This window comes from Salvelinus fontinalis, chromosome 17, assembly GCF_029448725.1.
Source record: "Salvelinus fontinalis isolate EN_2023a chromosome 17, ASM2944872v1, whole genome shotgun sequence".
NCBI lineage: Eukaryota > Metazoa > Chordata > Actinopteri > Salmoniformes > Salmonidae > Salvelinus > Salvelinus fontinalis.
This window is the reverse complement of record NC_074681.1, coordinates 4,390,975-4,413,387: the sequence shown is the minus strand read 5'-3', so window position 1 is coordinate 4,413,387 and position 22,413 is coordinate 4,390,975. Positions and strand designations below refer to the sequence as shown.

General features: G+C 46.3%; 1 protein-coding gene across 2 annotated transcripts in view; it reads left to right on the top strand.

The window, feature by feature from the left end:
• Window positions 1-22,413, top strand: part of LOC129813609 (kin of IRRE-like protein 1) — a 95,120-nt gene that overhangs the window by 56,958 nt on the left and 15,749 nt on the right. For both annotated transcript variants that reach the window (XM_055865946.1, XM_055865947.1), the window contains exons 2-11: window positions 2,527-2,676; window positions 4,139-4,288; window positions 5,050-5,207; window positions 5,751-5,901; window positions 6,162-6,267; window positions 9,516-9,664; window positions 12,202-12,329; window positions 13,089-13,215; window positions 16,604-16,704; window positions 20,517-20,733. In XM_055865946.1, coding sequence (XP_055721921.1) covers window positions 2,527-2,676; window positions 4,139-4,288; window positions 5,050-5,207; window positions 5,751-5,901; window positions 6,162-6,267; window positions 9,516-9,664; window positions 12,202-12,329; window positions 13,089-13,215; window positions 16,604-16,704; window positions 20,517-20,733 — 1,437 coding nt within the window. The remainder of the gene's footprint in view (window positions 1-2,526; window positions 2,677-4,138; window positions 4,289-5,049; window positions 5,208-5,750; window positions 5,902-6,161; window positions 6,268-9,515; window positions 9,665-12,201; window positions 12,330-13,088; window positions 13,216-16,603; window positions 16,705-20,516; window positions 20,734-22,413) is intronic.

The following is a 22,413-nucleotide window of genomic DNA, read 5'->3' as shown; positions in this document are numbered from 1 at the left end:
AAGAGGGCGAGAGGGGGATCCCCCAGGGTTAATTAAATCTCTGTACTCTGTCAGTGTGGTTATCTCCTTCTCTCTCTGAGTCTCAGCTCCAGGCTGACAGGCCTTCCCTCTCTCTCTCTCTCTCTTGCTCAGCAGTGCATTATGGGAAAGAGAGTTCCTAAACACAGAGGGTCACACAGAATCACAAAATATTGCCAGCTGCCACAAACGTTTGTGGAGATTGCATTCATGATCAACTATGCACATGTCAGCTCAACCATACATTACCTTTAAAAGTAGAAGCACTAATGTTCTGTGTATGACCGCCATTGTCACCATCGTCATTGATGTTATCGTCTCCATCAGCAACATTACCACCATCATCATCACCATCACCGTCATTATCACCATCATCACCATCACCTTCATTACCACCATCATCACCTTCATTACCACCATCATCACCATCACCTTCATTACCACCATCATCACTGTCACCTTCATTACCACCATCATCACCATCACTTTCATTTGCACCTTCATTACCACCATCATCACCATCACCGTCATTACCACCATCAACACCATCACCTTCATTACCACCATCATCATCATCACCTTCATTACCACCATCATCACCGTAACCTTCATTACCACCATCATCATCATCACCTTCATTACCACCATCATCACCTTCATTACCACCATCATCATCATCACCTTCATTACCACCATCATCACCATCATCACCACCATCATCACCGTCATTACCACCATCATCAGCATCACCTTCATTACCATCATCATCACCATCACCATCATCATCATCATTACCACCATCATCATCACCATCACCGTCACCTTCATTACCACCACCATCATTATCATCACCATCATTACCATCACCATCATCATCACCACCATCATCATCATCACCTTCATTACCATCACCATCACCATCACCATCATTACCATCACCACCATTACCATTACCACCACCATCACCATCATCATTACCATCCTCATCACCATCACCATCATTACCATCACCATCATCACCATCATTACCACCACCATCCCCATCATCATCACCACCACCACCATCACCATCATCATCACCACCATCATTACCATCACCATCATTACCACCATCATCATCATCATTACCACCATCATCACCATCATCATCACCACCTTCATTACCATCACTGTCACCATCATTACCATCACCTTCATTACCATCACCATCATTACCATTATCACCACCATCATCATTACCATCATCATCACCATCATTACCATCACCACCATCACCATCATCATCACCACCATCATCATCATCACCTTCATTACCACCATCATCACCATTGATGTTGAACACTCTTCAAACATCACAGCCTGTAGCAGTGTCAGCTCAGTGAAAGTCCTTGTTTGAAAGGAGCCCTCAACACAAACAACATGACACTAGACACTAACAGTGGCTAAGTACGTCCCAAATGGGAACTTATATCCTTTATAGTACACTACTTTTGACCAGAACCCTATGGTGTGGTCAAAAGTAGTGCACTATGGAACAAGGTGCCATTTAGGATGCAGGCAGTGTTGATTCTGGAGTCCTCTTCTTTCTTCCTTTGTGATGCAATCCCCAGAGATGTTTTCTCCTAAAGAACATTGTATTATTTTTATTAACGAGTTTTGCCTTAATTAGCGAATAGGGTTGTTTTATCAATGATCCATGAAAAGAACAGCCCAATGGAAGACTAACAGAGAGAGAGTGAGAGAGAGAGTGTATGTGTGTGTGTGAGAGAGATGTCTCTATCCCTTTGAAACTTCTGTGAGTGTAATGTTTACTGCTCATTTTTTATTGTTTATTTCATTTTTCTTTATTAGCTTTTTCACTTGCTTGGCAAGTGTGTTAACATATGTTTTCCATGCCAATAAAGCCATTTAATTGAGAGAGAGAGAGAGAAAGAGAGAGATAGAGAGAAAGAAATAGAGAGATTGATCGAGAAAGTGAAAGAAAGAGAGAGAGAGAGAGAGAGTGTGATTTGAGATATATTTTTCATTTTATTTGTTTTAATTCATCTGCAAAAAATGTCACTGAAATATGAAATGACCTGATGATGCAAACATGTGAAAACATGGGTGTTAATACTTTGTTTCTCCTCCTGCTGGTACAGTACGTTCCTTATGTCACTGTATTTAAAAAAATTCAAACATTTAATTCGGCAAGTCAGTTAAGAACAAATTCTTATTTACAATGACTGCCTAACCCGGGATATGCTGGGCCAATAGTGAGCGGCCCTATAGGACTCCCAATCATGGCTGGTTGTGATACAGATTGGAATCGAACCAGGGTCTGTAGTGACGCCTCTTGCACTGAGATGCCTTAGACCGCTACACCAGTCGGGAGCCCAATGGGGCTACGGTATATGTTAGTGTGTTTAGACATTTGTGTAGAGTTAAGATCATTTGTCATGCTATCTCTCATGAACACACACACACACTCACACATTAACCATGTCTTTATCTTTGTCTCTGTGACAGTGTGGACTGTGAGGTTCTCTCAGGAGCCAGCAGACCAGTCTGTTGTTCTGGGGGGGAGGGTGGTTCTGTCCTGTGTCGTCTTCAACTACAGCGGCATCGTACAGTGGACCAAGGATGGACTAGCACTGGGCATCGGAGAGGGCCTCAAGGGTGAGAGCACACACACACACACACACACACACACACACACACACACACACACACACACACACACACACACACACACACACACACACACACACACACACACACACACACACACACACGAGTACACACATACGCTCGCAAGGATGTCCGCATACACATACACACACACATATACATGAATTGTGCTCCTTGGCGTTCACCTCTCTGATGGTTGCTATGCTGCTGGTTCTGACGGTTGCTATGCTGCTGGTAGGTAGAGGCAGAGATGATGTAATCTAGACCAATACTTTTGTCCCCTTTGGAATCCAAATCGATGATGTCATAATTCAAGGGTGCTTCCAGACTTGTGGTCTGCCATCTAGTGTTTGGAATGCCCCCTGTATATGATGTTATGAGAGACTGTTTCTCTATGTGAATGGAAATGTGTGTTCATTCTCTCAGATGTATAATGTGCTGCTATCTTCATACATCTTCATTTAAATGTATTTATTTTCTACGTCTCAGCGTGACCCAGGTACCGTGTGCTGCAGGTGTACATGTACAGTATATGTCTCTCTGTCTCCCCCCAGCCTGGCCCAGGTACTGTGTGCTGCAGGTGTACAGTATCTCTCTCTCTGTCTCTCTCTGTCCTCTCCTGGCCCAGGTACCGTGTGCTGCAGGTGTACAGTATCTCTCTCTCTGTCTCTCTCTGTCCTCTCCTGGCCCAGGTACCATGTGCTGCAGGTGTACAGTATCTCTCTCTCTCTGTCCTAGCCTGGCCCAGGTACTGTGTGCTGCAGGGGTACAGTATCTCTCTCTCTCTGTCCTAGCCTGGCCCAGGTATCGTGTTCTGCAGGTGTACAGTATCTCTCTCTCTCTGTCCTAGCCTGGCCCAGGTACAGTGTGCTGTAGGGGTACAGTATCTCTCTCTCTGTCCTAGCCTGGCCCAGGTACTGTGTGCTGCAGGGGTACAGTATCTCTCTCTCTCTGTCCTAGCCTGGCCCAGGTATCGTGTTCTGCAGGTGTACAGTATCTCTCTCTCTCTGTCCTAGCCTGGCCCAGGTACAGTGTGCTGTAGGGGTACAGTATCTCTCTCTCTGTCTCTCTCTGTCCTCTCCTGGCCCAGGTACCGTGTGCTGCAGGTGTACAGTATCTCTCTCTCTGTCTCTCTCTGTCCTCTCCTGGCCCAGGTACCGTGTGCTGCAGGTGTACAGTATCTCTCTCTCTGTCTCTCTCTGTCCTCTCCTGGCCCAGGTACCATGTGCTGCAGGTGTACAGTATCTTTCTCTCTCTGTCCTAGCCTGGCCCAGGTATTGTGTTCTGCAGGTGTACAGTATCTCTCTCTCTCTGTCCTCTCCTGGCCCAGGTACCGTGTGCTGCAGGGGTACAGTATCTCTCTCTCTCTGTGTCTCTCTGTCCTAGCCTGGCCCAGGTATCGTGTGCTGCAGGTGTACAGTATCTCTCTCTCTGTGTCTCTCTGTCCTAGCCTGGCCCAGGTACCGTGTGCTGCGGGTGATAGACGTGGGCCAGTACAACCTGGAGATCTCTGCTGCTGCGCTGTCTGATGACTCCCTGTATGAGTGCCAGGCCACGGAGGCTGCCCTGCGCTCCCGGAGAGCCAAACTCACCATCCTCAGTGAGTATCTATCTGTGTGTCCACTGCCGTGTGTGACTGTGTGTCCACTGCAGTGTGTGACTGTGTGTCCACTGCAGTGTGTGACTGTGTGTCCACTGCAGTGTGTGACTGTGTGTCCACTGCAGTGTGTGACTGTGTGTCCACTGCAGTGTGTGACTGTGTGTCCACTGCCGTGTGTGACTGTGTGTCCACTGCAGTGTGTGACTGTGTGTCCACTGCAGTGTGTGACTGTGTGTCCACTGCAGTGTGTGACTGTGTGTCCACTGCAGTGTGTGACTGTGTGTCCACTGCAGTGTGTGACTGTGTGTCCACTGCAGTGTGTGACTGTGTGTCCACTGCAGTGTGTGACTGTGTGTCCACTGCCGTGTGTGACTGTGTGTCCACTGCAGTGTGTGACTGTGTGTCCAATGCGGTGTGTGACTGTGTGTGTCCACTGCAATGTGTGACTGTGTGTGTCCACTGCAGTGTGTGACTGTGTGTGTCAACTGCAGTGTGTGACTGTGTGTGTCAAGAGTGAGTGTCTGTCCAGTGTGTGACTGTGTATTATTATGTGGAGTGTGTGTATCTAGTGCAGTCTGTGAGTGTGTGTGTCCAGTGCAGTGTGTGACTGTACAGTATGTCTGCTGTTGTGTATATGCAGAGTGTGTGTGTTGTATTGTGTATATGCAGAGTGTGTGTTCATCTCTGTGTGTGTGTTGTAGTGTAGACGCGGTGTGTGTGTGTATTCATCGTCGTGTGTGTTTTATTGTGTTGTCCTACAGTCCCTCCTGATGACCCAGTGATCGAGGGCTTTCCAGAGATCCTGCTGAGAGCCAATGCCTCGTACAACCTGAGCTGTGTGTCCCGCGGGGCCAAGCCACTGGCCCTCATCGAGTGGCAGCGGGATGGGGTGGCCCTGGAGGGAGCTTTTAGTTCCACTGTGAGTCACACACAGATGTGCTCACCGCTGCATGTTGCCATAGTTGATGTTTTATCACTAAATACACCTTTTGCTGGCTCCACCCTGTCCTCGCTCTCATTGTCTCTCCCCCTCTGTCTACCCCATCCTCCCCCTCTCTCTCTCCCCCCTCTCTCTCTCCCTCTCCCCGCTCTCCCTCTCCCCCCTCTTTCTCTCCCTCTCTCCCCCTCTCTCTACCCCATCCTCCCCCTCTCTCTCTCTCTCCCCCCTCTCTCTCTCCCTCTCCCCACTCTCTCTCTCCCTCTCCCCCCTCTTTCTCTCCCTCTCTCCCCCTCTCTCTACCCCATCCTCCCCCCTCCCTCTCCTTCCCTCCCCTCTCTCTCCCTCTCCCCCTCTCTCTCTCCCTCTCCCCGCTCTCTCTCTCCCTCTCCCCCCTCTTTCTCTCCCTCTCTCCCCCTCTCTCTACCCCATCCTCCCCCTCTCTCTCTCCCTCTTCCCCTCTCTCTCTCCCTCTCCCCCTCTCTCTCTCCCTCTCCCCCCTCTATCTCCCTCTCTCACCCCCAGGAGGTTCTCCCAGACAGAAAGAGAGTGACGACCCGGAGCTTCCTACCCATCATCCCAGAGGACAAAGACACGGGACGCAACTTTACCTGTGTGGCCAGCAACCGGGCTGTCCCCATGGGAAAACGCACCACCGTCACCCTCAACGTCCACCGTAAGTGTGTGTGTGTGTGTGTGTGTGTGTGTGTGTGTGTGTGTGTGTGTGTGTGTGTGTGTGTGTGTGTGTGTGTGTGTGTGTGTGTGTGTGTGTGTGTGTGTGTGTGTGTGTGTGTGTGTGTGGTGGGAGGTGGGGGGGTGTGTATGTTAATAGTTTTAAGGTATGATTATGTGACTGTGTTTCAGGTTTATTTAATCCCTCCATCTTCCTCCCTCTCCTCTCCTCTCCTTCCCTCCCTCCCTCCCTCCCTCCTGCAGACCCCCCCAAGGTGAACCTATCCATGGAGCCTCAGTCTGTCCTGGAGGGAGAGAGAGTCACCTTCACCTGCCAGGCCACCGCCAACCCCCCCATCATGGGCATCCGGTCAGTGGGAGTCTGTTGGATAAGTGTGTTTATTGGGGGGTATTCAGTAGTGTGTTTGCTAGGTGGTATTCAGTAGTGTGTTTTATGGGGGGTATTCAGTAGTGTGTTTGATGGGTGGTATTCAGTAGTGTGTTTTATGGGGGGTATTCAGTAGTGTGTTTGATGGGTGGTATTCAGTAGTGTGTTTTATGGGGGGTATTCAGTAGTGTGTTTGATGGGTGGTATTCAGTAGTGTGTTTTATGGGGGGTATTCAGTAGTGTGTTTGCTAGGGGGTATTCAGTAGTGTGTTTGATGGGTGGTATTCAGTAGTGTGTTTTATGGGGGGTATTCAGTAGTGTGTTTGATGGGTGATGTTCAGTAGTGTGTTTGATGGGTGATGTTCAGTAGTGTGTTTATTGGGTGGTATTCAGTAGTGTGTTTGCTAGGGGGTATTCAGTAGTGTGTTTGCTAGGTGGTATTCAGTAGTGTGTTTGCTAGGGGGTATTCAGTAGTGTGTTTGCTAGGTGGTATTCAGTAGTGTGTTTGCTAGGTGGTATTCAGTAGTGTGTTTGCTAGGTGGTATTCAGTAGTGTGTTTGCTAGGGGGTATTCAGTAGTGTGTTTGCTAGGTGGTATTCAGTAGTGTGTTTGCTGGGTGGTATTCAGTAGTGTGTTTGCTAGGTGGTATTCAGTAGTGTGTTTGCTAGGGGGTATTCAGTAGTGTGTTTGCTAGGGGGTATTCAGTAGTGTGTTTGCTAGGGGGTATTCAGTAGTGTGTTTTATGGGGGGTATTCAGTAGTGTGTTTTATGGGGGGTATTCAGTAGTGTGTTTATTGGGTGGTATTCAGTAGTGTGTTTGCTGGGTGGTATTCAGTAGTGTGTTTGCTGGGTGGTATTCAGTAGTGTGTTTGATGGGTGGTATTCAGTAGTGTGTTTTATGGGGGGTATTCAGTAGTGTGTTTGATGGGTGGTATTCAGTAGTGTGTTTGATGGGAGGTATTCAGTAGTGTGTTTGATGGGTGGTATTCAGTAGTGTGTTTTATGGGGGGTATTCAGTAGTGTGTTTGATGGGTGGTATTCAGTAGTGTGTTTTATGGGGGGTATTCAGTAGTGTGTTTGATGGGTGGTATTCAGTAGTGTGTTTGATGGGTGGTATTCAGTAGTGTGTTTTATGGGGGGTATTCAGTAGTGTGTTTGATGGGTGGTATTCAGTAGTGTGTTTTATGGGGGGTATTCAGTAGTGTGTTTGATGGGTGGTATTCAGTAGTGTGTTTGATGGGTGATGTTCAGTAGTGTGTTTGCTAGGTGGTATTCAGTAGTGTGTTTTATGGGGGGTATTCAGTAGTGTGTTGGATGGGTGGTATTCAGTAGTGTGTTTGATGGGGGGTATTCAGTAGTGTGTTGGATGGGTGTTATTCAGTAGTGTGTTTGATGGGGGGTATTCAGTAGTGTGTTTGATGGGTCGTATTCAGTAGTGTGTTTGCTAGGTGGTATTCAGTAGTGTGTTTTATGGGGGGTATTCAGTAGTGTGTTTGCTAGGTGGTATTCAGTAGTGTGTTTGATGGGGGGTATTCAGTAGTGTGTTTGATGGGTGGTATTCAGTAGTGTGTTTGATGGGTGGTATTCAGTAGTGTGTTTGATGGGGGGTATTCAGTAGTGTGTTTGCTAGGTGGTATTCAGTAGTGTGTTTGATGGGGGGTATTCAGTAGTGTGTTGGATGGGTGGTATTCAGTAGTGTGTTTGATGGGTGGTATTCAGTAGTGTGTTTGATGGGGGGTATTCAGTAGTGTGTTTGATGGGTGATGTTCAGTAGTGTGTTTGCTAGGTGGTATTCAGTAGTGTGTTTTATGGGGGGTATTCAGTAGTGTGTTGGATGGGTGGTATTCAGTAGTGTGTTTGATGGGGGGTATTCAGTAGTGTGTTGGATGGGTGTTATTCAGTAGTGTGTTTGCTAGGTGGTATTCAGTAGTGTGTTTTATGGGGGGTATTCAGTAGTGTGTTTTATGGGTGATGTTCAGTAGTGTGTTTGCTAGGTGGTATTCAGTAGTGTGTTTTATGGGGGGTATTCAGTAGTGTGTTTTATGGGTGGTATTCAGTAGTGTGTTTGATGGGGGGTATTCAGTAGTGTGTTTGATGGATGGTATTCAGTAGTGTGTTTTATGGGTGATGTTCAGTAGTGTGTTTGATGGGTGGTATTCAGTAGTGTGTTTTATGGGGGGTATTCAGTAGTGTATTTGATGGATGGTATTCAGTAGTGTGTTTGATGGGTGGTATTCAGTAGTGTGTTTGATGGGGGGTATTCAGTAGTGTGTTTTATGGATGGTATTCAGTAGTGTGTTTGATGGGTGATGTTCAGTAGTGTGTTTGATGGATGGTATTCAGTAGTGTGTTTGATGGGTGGTATTCAGTAGTGTGTTTGATGGGGGGTATTCAGTAGTGTGTTTTATGGATGGTATTCAGTAGTGTGTTTGATGGGTGATGTTCAGTAGTGTGCACTGTAGCAGCAAAACATAACAAAATACCTTGCAACAGAATACCAAAAACAAGCATTTCCTATTGGACAAGTTCAAGTAGTCCCTCCCCATTTCAGTTAGTCTTCTTCTATTTGGTGTCTAGTGAATACTAACTGTGATAGTGTGTCTGTTAGTGTGTCTGATAGTGTGTCTGTTGGTGTGTCTGTTAGTGTGTCTGTTAATGTGCCTGATAGTGTGTCTGTTGGTGTGTCTGTTAATGTGTGTCTAGTGAATACTACCTGTGATAGTGTGTCTGTTGGTGTGTCTGTTAGTGTGTCTGTTAATGTGCCTGATAGTGTGTCTGTTGGTGTGTCTGTTAATGTGTGTCTAGTGAATACTACCTGTGATAGTGTGTCTGTTAGTGTGTATGTTAGTGTGTCTGTTAGTGTGTCTGATAGTGTGTCTGTTGGTGTGTCTGTTAATGTGTGTCTAGTGAATACTACCTGTGATAGTGTGTCTGTTAGTGTGTCTGTTAGTGTGTCTGATAGTGTGTCTGTTGGTGTGTCTGTTAATGTGTGTCTAGTGAATACTACCTGCGATAGTGTGTCTGTTGGTGTGTCTGTTGGTGTGTCTGTTAATGTGTGTCTAGTGAATACTACCTGTGATAGTGTGTCTGTTGGTGTGTCTGTTAGTGTGTCTGATAGTGTGTCTGTTGGTGTGTATGTTAATGTGTCTGTTAGTGTGTGTCTATGATATTGTGAACCTATACGATCAGTATGTGTTGCTGAGACTGTTCCACCTGTGTGTCTCTCTCAGGTGGGCGAAGGGGGGAGTTCTCCTGGAGGGGATGAGAGACAGTGTGTTTGTGACCACAGCAGACCATTCCTTCCACACCGAGCCTGTCTCCTGCTCAGTCTTTAACGCTGTGGGACACACCAACCTCAGCATCCTGGTCAACGTACACTGTGAGTCTGACCATTAGATAGATGTGATTGTCCTCCGAAGAGGGAATTCATTTCCACAGCTCATGCATTTACATGTGAAGACCAACATCACCCAGACATGACATTTCTAGTTCCATACCTCCAGATAAACAGGCAGGAGACTGAGACAGCAGAGCATATTAGTCTGTCTGTTTGTCTGCTTTCTTGTCTACTGTGTCTGTCTTTCTGTCTGTCCGTCAGTTCGTCTGTCTGTCTGCCTGTCTGCCTGTGTCTTCCTACTACTGCATCACAGGAGGTTGGTGGCACCTTAAATGGGGAGGACGGGCTCGTGGTAATGGCTGGAGCTGGATAGGTGGAATGGTATCAAACACATCAAACACACGGTTTCCATGGTTCCCATGTAGTTGATGCCATTCCATTCACTCAGTTCCAGCCAATATTATGAGCCTTTCTCCCCTCAGCAGCCTCCACTGTACAGTATCAATCATTCTACCTGCAAACAGCAGGTGTGCTGCTCCTGGCTCTTTATTAGGTGTTTGGACGTGATGATGTGATGATTGCGTTGATCAGGCCCGAACTGAGCCAGGTGGCTTAACCACTGCTCCTCCCTCTTCAGCCACAGCCAATGTGATGCTCTCTCTACCTCCTGTCCAGCTGTGCGATCTTCTTCCTCTGTGTTCCTTTTACTCTGAGGATACCTCTTGCCCCAATCTCCATTGGCAGGCCTTCCGTTCCCTTGTCTGTACAGCGCCTGGTACTTCCTCAATCCTCTCCTCCCATGGAACCGTCAGCTCGAGCATTATGATGTTCTTTATGCTCCTCAGCCAGATCAACAGATCTACAGTGCATTCAGAAAGTGTTCAGACCCGTTGACTTTATCCACATTTTGTTACGTTACAGCTTTATTCTGCAACAGATTAAAATGTTTGTTATTTTCCCTCACACACAATACCTCATAATGACAAAGCAAAAATAGGTTTTTAGAAATTTTTGCAAATAAAAATCCACGGAAATATAACATTTACATAAGTATTCAGACACTTTACTCAGTACTTTGTTGAAGCACCTTTGGCAGTGATTACAGCCTCGAGTCTTCTTGGGTATGACAAGCTTGGCACACCTGTATTGGGGAGTTTCTCTCATTCTTCTCTTCAGATTCTCTCAAGCTCTGTCAGGTTGGATGGCGAGCGTCGCTACACAGCTCTTTTCAGATCTCTCCAGAGATGTTTGATTGTGTTCAAGTCCGGGCTCTTGCTGGGCCACTCAAGGACATTCAGAGACTTGTCCCAAAGCCACTCCTGCGTTGTCTTTGCTGTGTGCTTAGGGTCGTTGTCCTGTGGGTGAAGGTGAACCTTCACCCCAGTCTGAGGTCCTGAGCACTCTGGAGCAGGTTTTCATCAAGGATCTTGCTATACTTTGCTCCGTTCATCTTACCCTCAATCCTGACTAGTCTGCTAGTCCCTGTCGCTGAAAAACATTCCCACAGCATGATGCTGCCACCACCATGCTTCACCGTAGGGATGGTGCCAAGTTTCCTCCAGACGTGATGCTTTGAATTGAGGTCAAAGAGTTCAATCTTGGTTTCAGACCAGAGAATCTTGTTTCTCATGGTCTGAGAGTCCTTCAGGTGCCCTTTGGCAAACTTCAAGCGGGCTGTCATGTGCCTTTTACTGAGGAGTGGCTTCCGTCTGGCCACTCTACCATAATGGCCTGATTGGTGGAGTGTTGCAGAGTTGATTGTTCTTCTGGAAGGTTCTCCCATCTCCACAGAGGAACTCTAGAGCTCTGTCAGAGTGACCATCGGGTTCTTGGTCACCTCCCTGACCAAGGCCCTTCTCCCCCGATTGCTCAGTTTTGCCGGGCGGCCAGCTCTAGAAAGAGTCTCGGTGGTTCTGAACTTCTTCCATTTAAGAATGATGGAGACCACTGTGTTCTTGGGGACCTTCAGTGCTGCAGAAATGTTTTGGTACCCTTCCCAAGATCTGTGCCTCGACACAATCTAGTTTCGGAGCTCTACGGACAATTCCTTCGACGTCATGCCGGGGTTTTTTCTCTGACATGCAATGTCAACTGTGGGACCTTATATAGACAGGTGTGTGCCTTTCCGAAACATGTCCAATCAATTATATTTTTAATTTACCACAGGACTCCAATCAAGTTGTAGAAACATCTCAAGGATGATCAATGGAAATAGGATGCACCTGAGCTCAATTTCGAGTATCATAGCAAAGGGTCTGAATAAATGTGACATTTTTTCTAAAAATGTGTTTTCACTTTGAGATATTGTGTGTAGATTTTATAACAAAGCTAAATATTTAATACATTTTAGAATAAGACTGTAATGTCACAAAATGTGGGAAAAGTCAAGGGGTCTGAATACTTTCTGAAAGCACTGTGTCTGTCTGTCTGTCTGTCTGTCTGTCTGCCTGTCTGTCTGTCTGTCTGTCTGTCTGTCTGTCTGTCTGTCTACTATACTTGTCTGTCCATCTGTCTCTACTATATACATATATCGGTCTGTCTATATACCTGTCTAACTACTGTATCTGTCTGTCTGTCAGATGGTCCTATCCTGAAGGGGGCGCCCACGCCGATTACGGTGGACATTGACTCTGACGCCAAACTCAACTGCAAGTGGACCGGGAACCCTCCTCTTACACTCACCTGGACCAAGAAGGGATCTAGCATGGTGAGAACTGACAAGTCCTCTGCTATAGATCCTCGCTTTTGGTCAATTCCTTTTCAATGAAGTCAATTCAGGAAGTAAACTGAAATAATTTTTCTCAATGCTTGTCTATGATAATTTTTTGGGGAAATTGGAATTTCGGTATACTTCCTGAATTTACTGGAATTGAAGTGGAATTGAACTCTACTCTGCTGCTGTCCTGGACCCAGAAACCCCATATCCTGAAGCCCATATCCTGAAGCCCTTATCCGTGCTACTAGTGCTTGAATTGGAGTGAAATCGGTGCCGGATGTAACTTATTTTTGATGCCGGTACTCTACATTTAGGTACTGGTAATCATCATATCTTTAAGTCAATATTGTCGTTATTCAGCGTTGAACCGTGTCCCCCCTGAACTTCATACTCACTCCAACCCTAAGACTACCCCCCCCCAGTTGGGTTTTAAACCCTCCTAATGTTGAACTCCTAACCTGTCCCATAAATATTTTATTAATGCATTATAGCGAATTAAGAAAAACTACAGGAACTTTAATGGAGCCTGCGGCTGAGAAAATCAACATGTTTTATGAATTAAATATCTCTCTCCCTCCCTTTACAACTCGCTTCCATCAAACCTCCCTCCCTCGTGTGTGAGTGTGTGTGTGTGTGTGTGTGTGTGTGTGTGCGTGTGTGTGTGTGTGTGTGTGTGTGTGTGTGTGTGTGTGTGTGTGTGCGCGTGCGTGCGTGCGTGCGTGCGTGCGTGCGTGCGTGTGCTTCTCTCAGGTCCTCAGTAACAACGAGGAGCTGGTCCTGAAGTCAGTGAGCCAGGTGGATGCGGGTCAGTACGTGTGTAAGGCCATCGTCCCCAGGATCGGAGTGGGAGAGACTGAGGTCACGCTTACAGTCAACGGTCAGTTACAGCACAGCCGTGTACAGTACACACACACACGTGCACGCGCACACGCACGCGCACGCGCACACACACACACACACACACACACACACACACACACACACACACACACACACACACACACACACACACACACACACACACACACACACACTCACAGCACAGTGTCACTTCTAACATGAATATCCTTTTGATTCTACTGTTACTACTTCTGGGACCATGTGAACACATCCTCATTTAAAAGACTAATAATTTTCCCCAAGTTTTTCAAGCTGTTTATTTATGTATAGGGCGCTGTTTTCTATTACCATTTTATGGTAATCTTTTAGTCCGTGCTTTTACATTTTTAACTCTTTGCCATTTTGAAGCCTTTTTTCGTATGAATATATTTATTGAAAATAAATCAAAACGTTTTGAAGAAACAGTTTATTCTATGGTGCAGAGGGCTGATGCTCGTCGTCTGCAGTGAGAAGATGTCTACCGCAGGACTATGTAGTATCATGACATAGAGATCTCATTCCACCATTTTACATGAAACAGTTAAGTGTCTTGTAATTGACTATTTGTCTGAGTTGCTATTGGCTAAAGAGGTAATTGTAGGTCTCTCCCACTAATTGAGCTAATGAGCTACACCTGTTTAAATGTTTATGGGAGTGTACCAGGGAATGAGAGTGGTAAGCAACGATAGACCAGTGAGGATTATTATTTTATTCGATTAATCTTTTAGTCCTTGTTTTTACCATTTTAACTCTTAGCCATTTTGAAGCCTTTTTTTTGTATTTATATATTGAAAATAAATATCAAAGTTTGGAAGAAACGGTTTCAGTTCTTTTAGTACAAAAACTTTTTTTGTGAAGGACATCGGCCGGCCCCATCACAGGCCCATATTCAAAAAGGGTCTCAGAGCAGAAGTGCTGATCTGGGATCAGGTTCCCCTTGTCAATTTATTATAATCTAAAAAGGCAACAATTATCCCAGATCAGTGCTACTACTCTGAGAAGCTAAGGGGACGATTCAGTCGTTATTCAATCTCCACCCCAAACGAATAACTGATCAATATCATGCTATTCTCATGCTTAAGTTCAATGTCAAAATACGCAGAGAGAGAAAAAGTGCATTGAAAGGGAATTCCGTTCCATAACTCAAGTCGGAATTCCCCCCTAAATGAATACAGGCCCTGATACGACTGCTATGTTACAACTAGATGGTCATTTACTGTGAATAAACATTGTGGGACTTTCTTTAACTCTTTACATGTGTTTTTGTGGCAGTGGATAGGATGGCCTGAACATGTGAACGTTGGGTTGGTGTCTCTAGCTTGAACGGTTCAAGAGTTACTGTTGGTTAGTTATTTTATGCTAATTTATACACATTTACGTAGTTATAGCTGGTACAGATTTTTAAGAATTTGAAGTTAGGATAGGCTGAAGGTTTTAAAGTTTGTTTTGTAGCTTAATTGGCTCATGAGCAGGACCATTTTGAATAGTTACTTCTGTATTCCATGGTTCTCATTCAAACCCATGTTAATTTATGAAATTTCTTCATGATTATAGTTTAAAATGTATATATAGTATCATAAAGTCTTTAGACAAGCAATCTAAGATCTAGTTAGGGTCAGTCTGAACCAATGTTGGTTTGGAGTTGAAAGCTTAAAGGGTGAAAGAGGAGGTAGGTCTAGAAATCTTAATTTTTTACCCTTCTAGTCTGTGGCCCTTTTTTCGTTGAAATGCATTGGTATCCATAGCAATGGCTGCGTCTGAGGTGCTCAATGATGAGACATGAGAGAGCTGTTAGCTGGCGTCAGCTAGCTGCTTTTCGTCACTTTAAACTCTGACAAACAGCTGTCATTTTTTATTGCTAGCAGATAATTCTGTTCTGATTCCAGATTTAAATAGTAGAGAAGCAGACCAAGATTTTTATACCCTCTAATGCCGGATGTACACTGCACAACTTTCAAAATCCTAAAATTGCTGAGCCACTCACATTGCTATCAACATTTTCCTTACTTTTTACAACTCTGTGTTGTTGGTTATTTAAGGGATCATAAGTAAGCATTCCATGGCAATGTCTACCTACACCTGTTGTATTTGGCACATGTGACAAGTAAAATTTGATTTGATTTTGATTTAAAACGACCGTCTTTCCTGTAGTTTATTGTCTTGCCAACGTAGAGATGAGCACAGTAAACGATCTGACACAGACACTATAAGATCCTTCACTTGGTGGTGAGGTTTCTCCATACCACTCTGTCTCACAAAAACAATTATGTGATTAGATTGTTATCGTAGCTAGAACAAGCGGTGGCTCAAAGCAGTCTCATAAACCCTTTTTTAGTCAGTAATTCACACTTGCCATACAGACTTGAAATATCTAGCCAACATTTTGAATTTAATACCATTTCTTGTGAACTTCAGAGCTGTAACGATTTGTCGCTTTGGTTAAAGGCAAGTACCGTACAAACACATACTAGTAGTAGTCATCTCTCATGGGTGATGTGAAACAGCGCCATCATCTCACTGGCTTCTTCTCTGGTGTGCTCTCATTGGCTATTGCTGATCACCGTTCTCAAAACTTGTTGTTGCATATCTCAAACGACAAACATGTTTGCAAATATCAGTGTGTCTGGGACTGCTCAAAGACAGGATCAGTAGCCCTCAGATTGCGTCTCTGACCCAGCTCACATGAAACAGGCGTCGGTGACAGCCACACAACCCTAGTAGGCAACAAAATGGGGATTTTGTCTCCGATCTCAAAAATGTGTCTGGTACAGCTAAATCGGGGACAAAATCGTGTAGTGCACACCCAGGTTTTTGTCTAAAGTGCTGCGAAAATGTTACAAATTTCAGTTGTTTGAAAAATGTATGCGGTTACTAAAACAGCTGTATAATTAGATTGGTATCAGATATTTTTCATTACGATTTTCAGATTTGAATAGCAGAGAAGCAGGGGGGGAGATTTCATACCCTCTAACTTTTTGGGAAAATGGTCAAATTCGCTGATATGTGTCAAAAGTTACATTATTTACAGTGAATAGAATATCATGTTGGGAGTGATGATGTCACAATGGGCCCTATAGAATCCCGAGGAAATCCCGTGAAAGTGGACGAAGGACAAAAAGCTTAATAGTTGAAAAAGTATCAAATATATTTAAAAGAAGTTGTATACAAGCCTGAATAGTCTGAACATTGGAACGTTTGAATGACGTTTCCAGCGTCAACGGTGTGAAAGGACGAGCGTGCTAAAGAAAGATACTAATAATAAGAACCGTGACGAAGATTTAAACGACTAATTACCACTTCCACCACTCAATTTCCACTCATTATCAGACGTTCTGTCACGACTGGAGTGTAGCTGAAATGACATCCTATCTGTCTCTCCCCCCCAGGCCCTCCCATCATCTCCAGCGAACCAGTCCAGTACGCAATGAGAGGGGAGAGAGGGGAGGTCAAGTGCTACATTGCCAGCACCCCTCCACCTGACAAGATTGTGAGTGAAGTGAACTCTGGGAAATATCTGTAAAACGTTATAATAACTTTCATGTATATCCCTTTATAAATGCTTTGTATATGTTATAATTGCTTATGAATTGTAAGGCTTTGTATGTACATTCAGATCAAAGACAAGAGAGAGTGAATGAATGAGAACTGTGCTGATGTCAAGGGGTTGTGTGAGAAGGGGATGACATGAGGTTGACGGATAGTGTGAGAGGGGGGTGAAATGAGGTTGATGGATAGTGTGAGAGGGGGATGACATGAGGTTGACGGATAGTGTGAGAGGGGAATGACATGAGGTTGATGGATAGTGTGAGAGGGGGATGACATGAGGGTTGACGGATAGTGTGAGAGGGGAAATGACATGAGGTTGATGGATAGTGTGAGAGGGGGATAACATGAGGTTGACGGATAGTGTGAGAGAGGGAATGACATGAGGTTGATGGATAGTGTGAGAGGGGGATGACATGAGGGTTGACGGATAGTGTGAGAGGGGAATGACATGAGGTTGATGGATAGTGTGAGAGGGGAATGACATGAGGTTGATGGATAGTGTGAGAGGGGGATGACATGAGGTTGACGGATAGTGTGAGAGAGGGAATGACATGAGGTTGATGGATAGTGTGAGAGGGGGATGACATGAGGTTGACGGATAGTGTGAGAGGGGGATGACATGAGGTTGATGGATAGTGTGAGAGGGGGATAACATGAGGTTGATGGATAGTGTGAGAGGGGATGACATGAGGTTGATGGATAGTGTGAGAGGGGAATGACATGAGGTTGATGGACAGTGTGAGAGGGGGATGACATGAGGTTGACGGATAGTGTGAGAGGGAATGACATGAGGTTGATGGATAGTGTGAGAGAGGGATGACATGAGGTTGATGAATAGTGTGAGAGAGGGAATGCCATGAGGTTGATGGATAGTGTGAGAGGGGTATGACATGAGGTTGACGGATAGTGTGAGAGGGGAATGACATGAGGTTGATGGATAGTGTGAGAGGGGATGACATGAGGTTGATGGATAGTGTGAGAGGGGGGATGACATGAGGTTGATGGATAGTGTGAGAGGGGGATGACATGAGGTTGATGGATAGTGTGAGAGGGGGATGACATGAGGTTGACGGATAGTGTGAGAGAGGGAATGACATGAGGTTGATGGATAGTGTGAGAGGGGGATGCCATAAGGTTGACGGATAGTGTGAGAGGGGGATGACATGAGGTTGATGGATAGTGTGAGAGGGGGATGCCATGAGGCTGACGGATAGTGTGAGAGGGGGATGACATGAGGTTGATGGACAGTGTGAGAGGGGGATGACATGAGGTTGATGGATAGTGTGAGAGGGGATGACATGAGGTTGATGGATAGTGTGAGAGGGGGATGCCATGAGGTTGACGGATAGTGTGAGAGGGGAATGACATGAGGTTGACGGATAATGTGATGGGGGGGATAACATGAGGTTGACGGATAGTGTGAGAGGGGAATGACATGAGGTTGATGGATAGTGTGAGAGGGGGATGCCATGAGGTTGACGGATAGTGTGAGAGGGGGATGATATGAGGTTGACGGATCAGGTGTGAGAGGGGATGACATGAGGTTGATGGATAGTGTGAGAGGGGGATGACATGAGGTTGATGGATAGTGTGAGAGGGGGATGACATGAGGTTGACGGATAGTGTGAGAGGGGGATGACATGAGGGTTGATGGATAGTGTGAGAGGGGATGACATGAGGTTGATGGATAGTGTGAGAGGGGGATGATATGAGGTTGATGGATAGTGTGAGAGGGGGATGATATGAGGTTGATGGATAGTGTGAGAGGGGAATGATATGAGGTTGACGGATCAGGTGTGAGAGGGGATGACATGAGGTTGACGGATAGCGTGAGAGGGGGATGACATGAGGTTGACGGATAGCGTGAGAGGGGATGACATGAGGTTGACGGATCAGGTGTGAGAGGGAATGACATGAGGTTGACGGAAAGCTTGAGAGGGGGATGACATGAGGTTGACGGATAGCGTGAGAGGGGGATGACATGAGGTTGATGGATAGTGTGAGAGGGGGATGACATGAGGTTGACGGATAGCGTGAGAGGGGGATGACATGAGGTTGATGGATAGTGTGAGAGGGGGATGACATGAGGTTGACGGATAGTGTGAGAGGGGGATGACATGAGGTTGATGGATAGTGTGAGAGGGGGATGCCATGAGGTTGACGGATAGTGTGAGAGGGGGATGATATGAGGTTGATGGATAGTGTGAGAGGGGGATGCCATGAGGTTGATGGATAGTGTGAGAGGGGATGACATGAGGTTGATGGATAGTGTGAGAGGGGATGACATGAGGTTGATGGATAGTGTGAGAGGGGGATGCCATGAGGTTGACGGATAGTGTGAGAGGGGAATGACATGAGGTTGACGGATAGTGTGAGAGGGGGGATGACATGAGGTTGACGGATAGTGTGAGAGGGGAATGACATGAGGTTGATGGATAGTGTGAGAGGGGGATGCCATGAGGTTGACGGATAGTGTGAGAGGGAATGACATGAGGTTGATGGATAGTGTGAGAGAGGGATGACATGAGGTTGATGGATAGTGTGAGAGGGGGATGACATGAGGTTGACGGATAGTGTGAGAGAGGGAATGACATGAGGTTGATGGATAGTGTGAGAGGAGTATGACATGAGGTTGACGGATAGTGTGAGAGGGGAATGACATGAGGTTGATGGATAGTGTGAGAGGGGGATGACATGAGGTTGATGGATAGTGTGAGAGGGGATGACATGAGGTTGATGGATAGTGTGAGAGGGGAATGATATGAGGTTGACGGACAGTGTGAGAGGGGGATGACATGAGGTTGACGGACAGTGTGAGAGGGGGACGACATGAGGTTGATGGATAGTGTGAGAGGAATATGACATGAGGTTGACGGATCAGGTGTGAGAGGGGGATGACATGAGGTTGACAGATCAGGTGTGAGAGGGGAGGGGAGATCGTTGAGTAAAATTCTGTACCTTTCAGCGTCAATTATCCACGACAACAGCAGAGAGACATGACACTAATCTGTGGTTTAAAATAAAAAGTATCCACTCCATTTTCAGTGGTTGTGTCCCAAATGACACCCTTTTCCCTTTATAGTGCACTACTTTTGACCAGAGGTCCGATCAAAGGTAGTGCACTATAGGATGCTATTGGGATTGAGCCAGTGAGTCCTCCAGGCGTTTAATGTGATACGACGTTATGGTTTTAGCTTAACGCAGAGACACAAGACCTATGAAATATGAAGCATGGTGCTGTGTGAGTGTCAGAAAGTAGACTGGGTTGGGATGGGGGGGTGGGAGGGAAGGGGAGGGGATGAGTTCAAATCTTTAGCTTCTTTTTCCTCCCCCTTCTCCAGCCAATTTGTTAAAAGATACATTAGCACAACATGTGGGCCGTTGCATATTTCATGTATTCATACTCCATATTTAATAGTATAACTACTTCAGCAGATTTAAAGTAGAAAAACCTGCTAGACTCTTTATTGCTCGTGTACACCTGCCTCAGCCCGGTATGTGTGTGTGTGTGTGTGTATATACGCCTCTGTATACAGTGTAAAGATTTTTTGTTATTGTGTTTTGGCACTTTCTTTAGACGGTAAGGAAATCAGAAGGGGAGAAACAGTGGGAACGGTAGACGAGGGGATTGAACCCGCTTCCGATAGTAAAGTCATATATGACAAATGCTCAACCAGGACTTTTCTATTCTCCATTTGACTCCCTAATTGTGTGTGTGTGTGTGTGTGTGTGTGTGTGTGTGTCTCCCTACAGGTGTGGGCATGGAAGGAGAACGTATGGGAGAAGGAGAAGGGGACTCTGCTGGAGAGGTACACGGTGGAGCAGAGCAAACCTCACTCCCAGGGAGGAGCTGTCCTCTCCACCCTCACCATCAACAACGTCATGGAGTCTGACTTCCACTCTCCGTACAACTGCACCGCCTGGAACCCCTTCGGACCCGGGACCATGATCATCACCCTGGAGGAGAGAGGTATGTCTTAAAGGGGCAATCTTGGTACATTCTTCTTTATAACTGAATGAATGATATAGCCATTGATTCTTGAAAAGGGGGGGGGGGGGTCACATACTTCTCTGAGATGTTTTAGATTACTGGCCAAGACTTCAATATTGAATAGTATGGGAAAGTTTTGGTATTTTAATGTTTTTATTATTTTATTTTTCACCTTTATTTAACCAGGTAGGCTAGTTGAGAACAAGTTCTCATTTGCCACTGCGATCTGGCCAAGATAAAGCATAGCAATTCGACACATACAACAACACAGAGTTACACATGGAATAAACAAAACATACAGTCAATAATACAGTAGAAAAAAAGAAAACAAAAAGTCTATATACAGTCTTCAGACGAAGAGGAGGAGTAGGGATTGGACCAAAGCGCAGCGTGATAATTTGACATAATTAAGTTTATTAAAGTAAAAACGAAAAACGAAAACACTTCAACAAACTACAAAATAACAAAACGACGTAGACAGACCTGAACATGGAACTTACATAAATACACGAAGAACTCACGAACAGGAACAGACTACATCAAACGAACGAACAAACCGAAACAGTCCCGTGTGGTGCAACATACACAGACACGGAAGACAATCACCCACAAACAAACAGTGTGAACAGCCTACCTTTATATGGTTCTCAATCAGAGGAAACGTCAAACACCTGTCCCTGATTGAGAACCATATAAGGCTAATTACCACTAACCTAAACATAGAAACACAAAACATAGAATGCCCACCCCAACTCACGCCCTGACCAACTAAACACATACAAAATTAACAGAAAACAGGTCAGGAACGTGACAGAACCCCCCCCTCAAGGTGCGAATTCCAGACGTACCACCAAAAGTCTAGGGGAGGGTCTGGGTGGGCATCTGTCCACAGTGGCGGCTCAGGCTCTGGGCGTGGTCCCCATCCCACCATAATAAATCCCCGCTTTTTTATCCCCCTCTCAATGAACACCCTCCAAATAACCCCACCTAAATTAAGGGGCATCACCGGGATAAGGAGCAGCACCGGGATAAGGGGCAGCTCCGGACTGTGGGACGGCAGCTCCGGACTGAGGGACGGCAGCTCCGGACTGAGGGACGGCAGCTCCGGACTGAGGGACGGCAGCTCCGGACTGAGGGACGGCAGCTCCGGACTGAGGGACGGCAGCTCCGGACTGAGGGACGGCAGCTCCGGACTGAGGGACGGCAGCTCCGGACTGAGGGACGGCAGCTCCGGACTGAGGGACGGCAGCACCGGACTGGATGGCGGATCCTGGCTGGCTGGCTCTGGCGGATCCTGGCTGGCTGGCTCTGGCGGATCCTGGCTGGCTGGCTCTGGCGGATCCTGGCTGGATGACGGCTCTGGCTGGTCATGGCTGGATGACGGCTCTGGCTGGTCATGGCTGGATGACGGCTCTGGCTGGTCATGGCTGGATGACGGCTCTGGCTGGTCATGGCTGGATGACGGCTCTGGCTGGTCATGGCTGGATGACGGCTCTGGCTGGTCATGGCTCGCTGACGGCTCTGGCTGGTCATGGCTCGCTGACGGCTCTGGCTGGTCATGGCTCGCTGACGGCTCTGGCTGGTCATGGCTCGCTGACGGCTCTGGCTGGTCATGTCTGGCGGAAGGCTCTGGCTGATCCTGTCTGGCGGAAGGCTCTG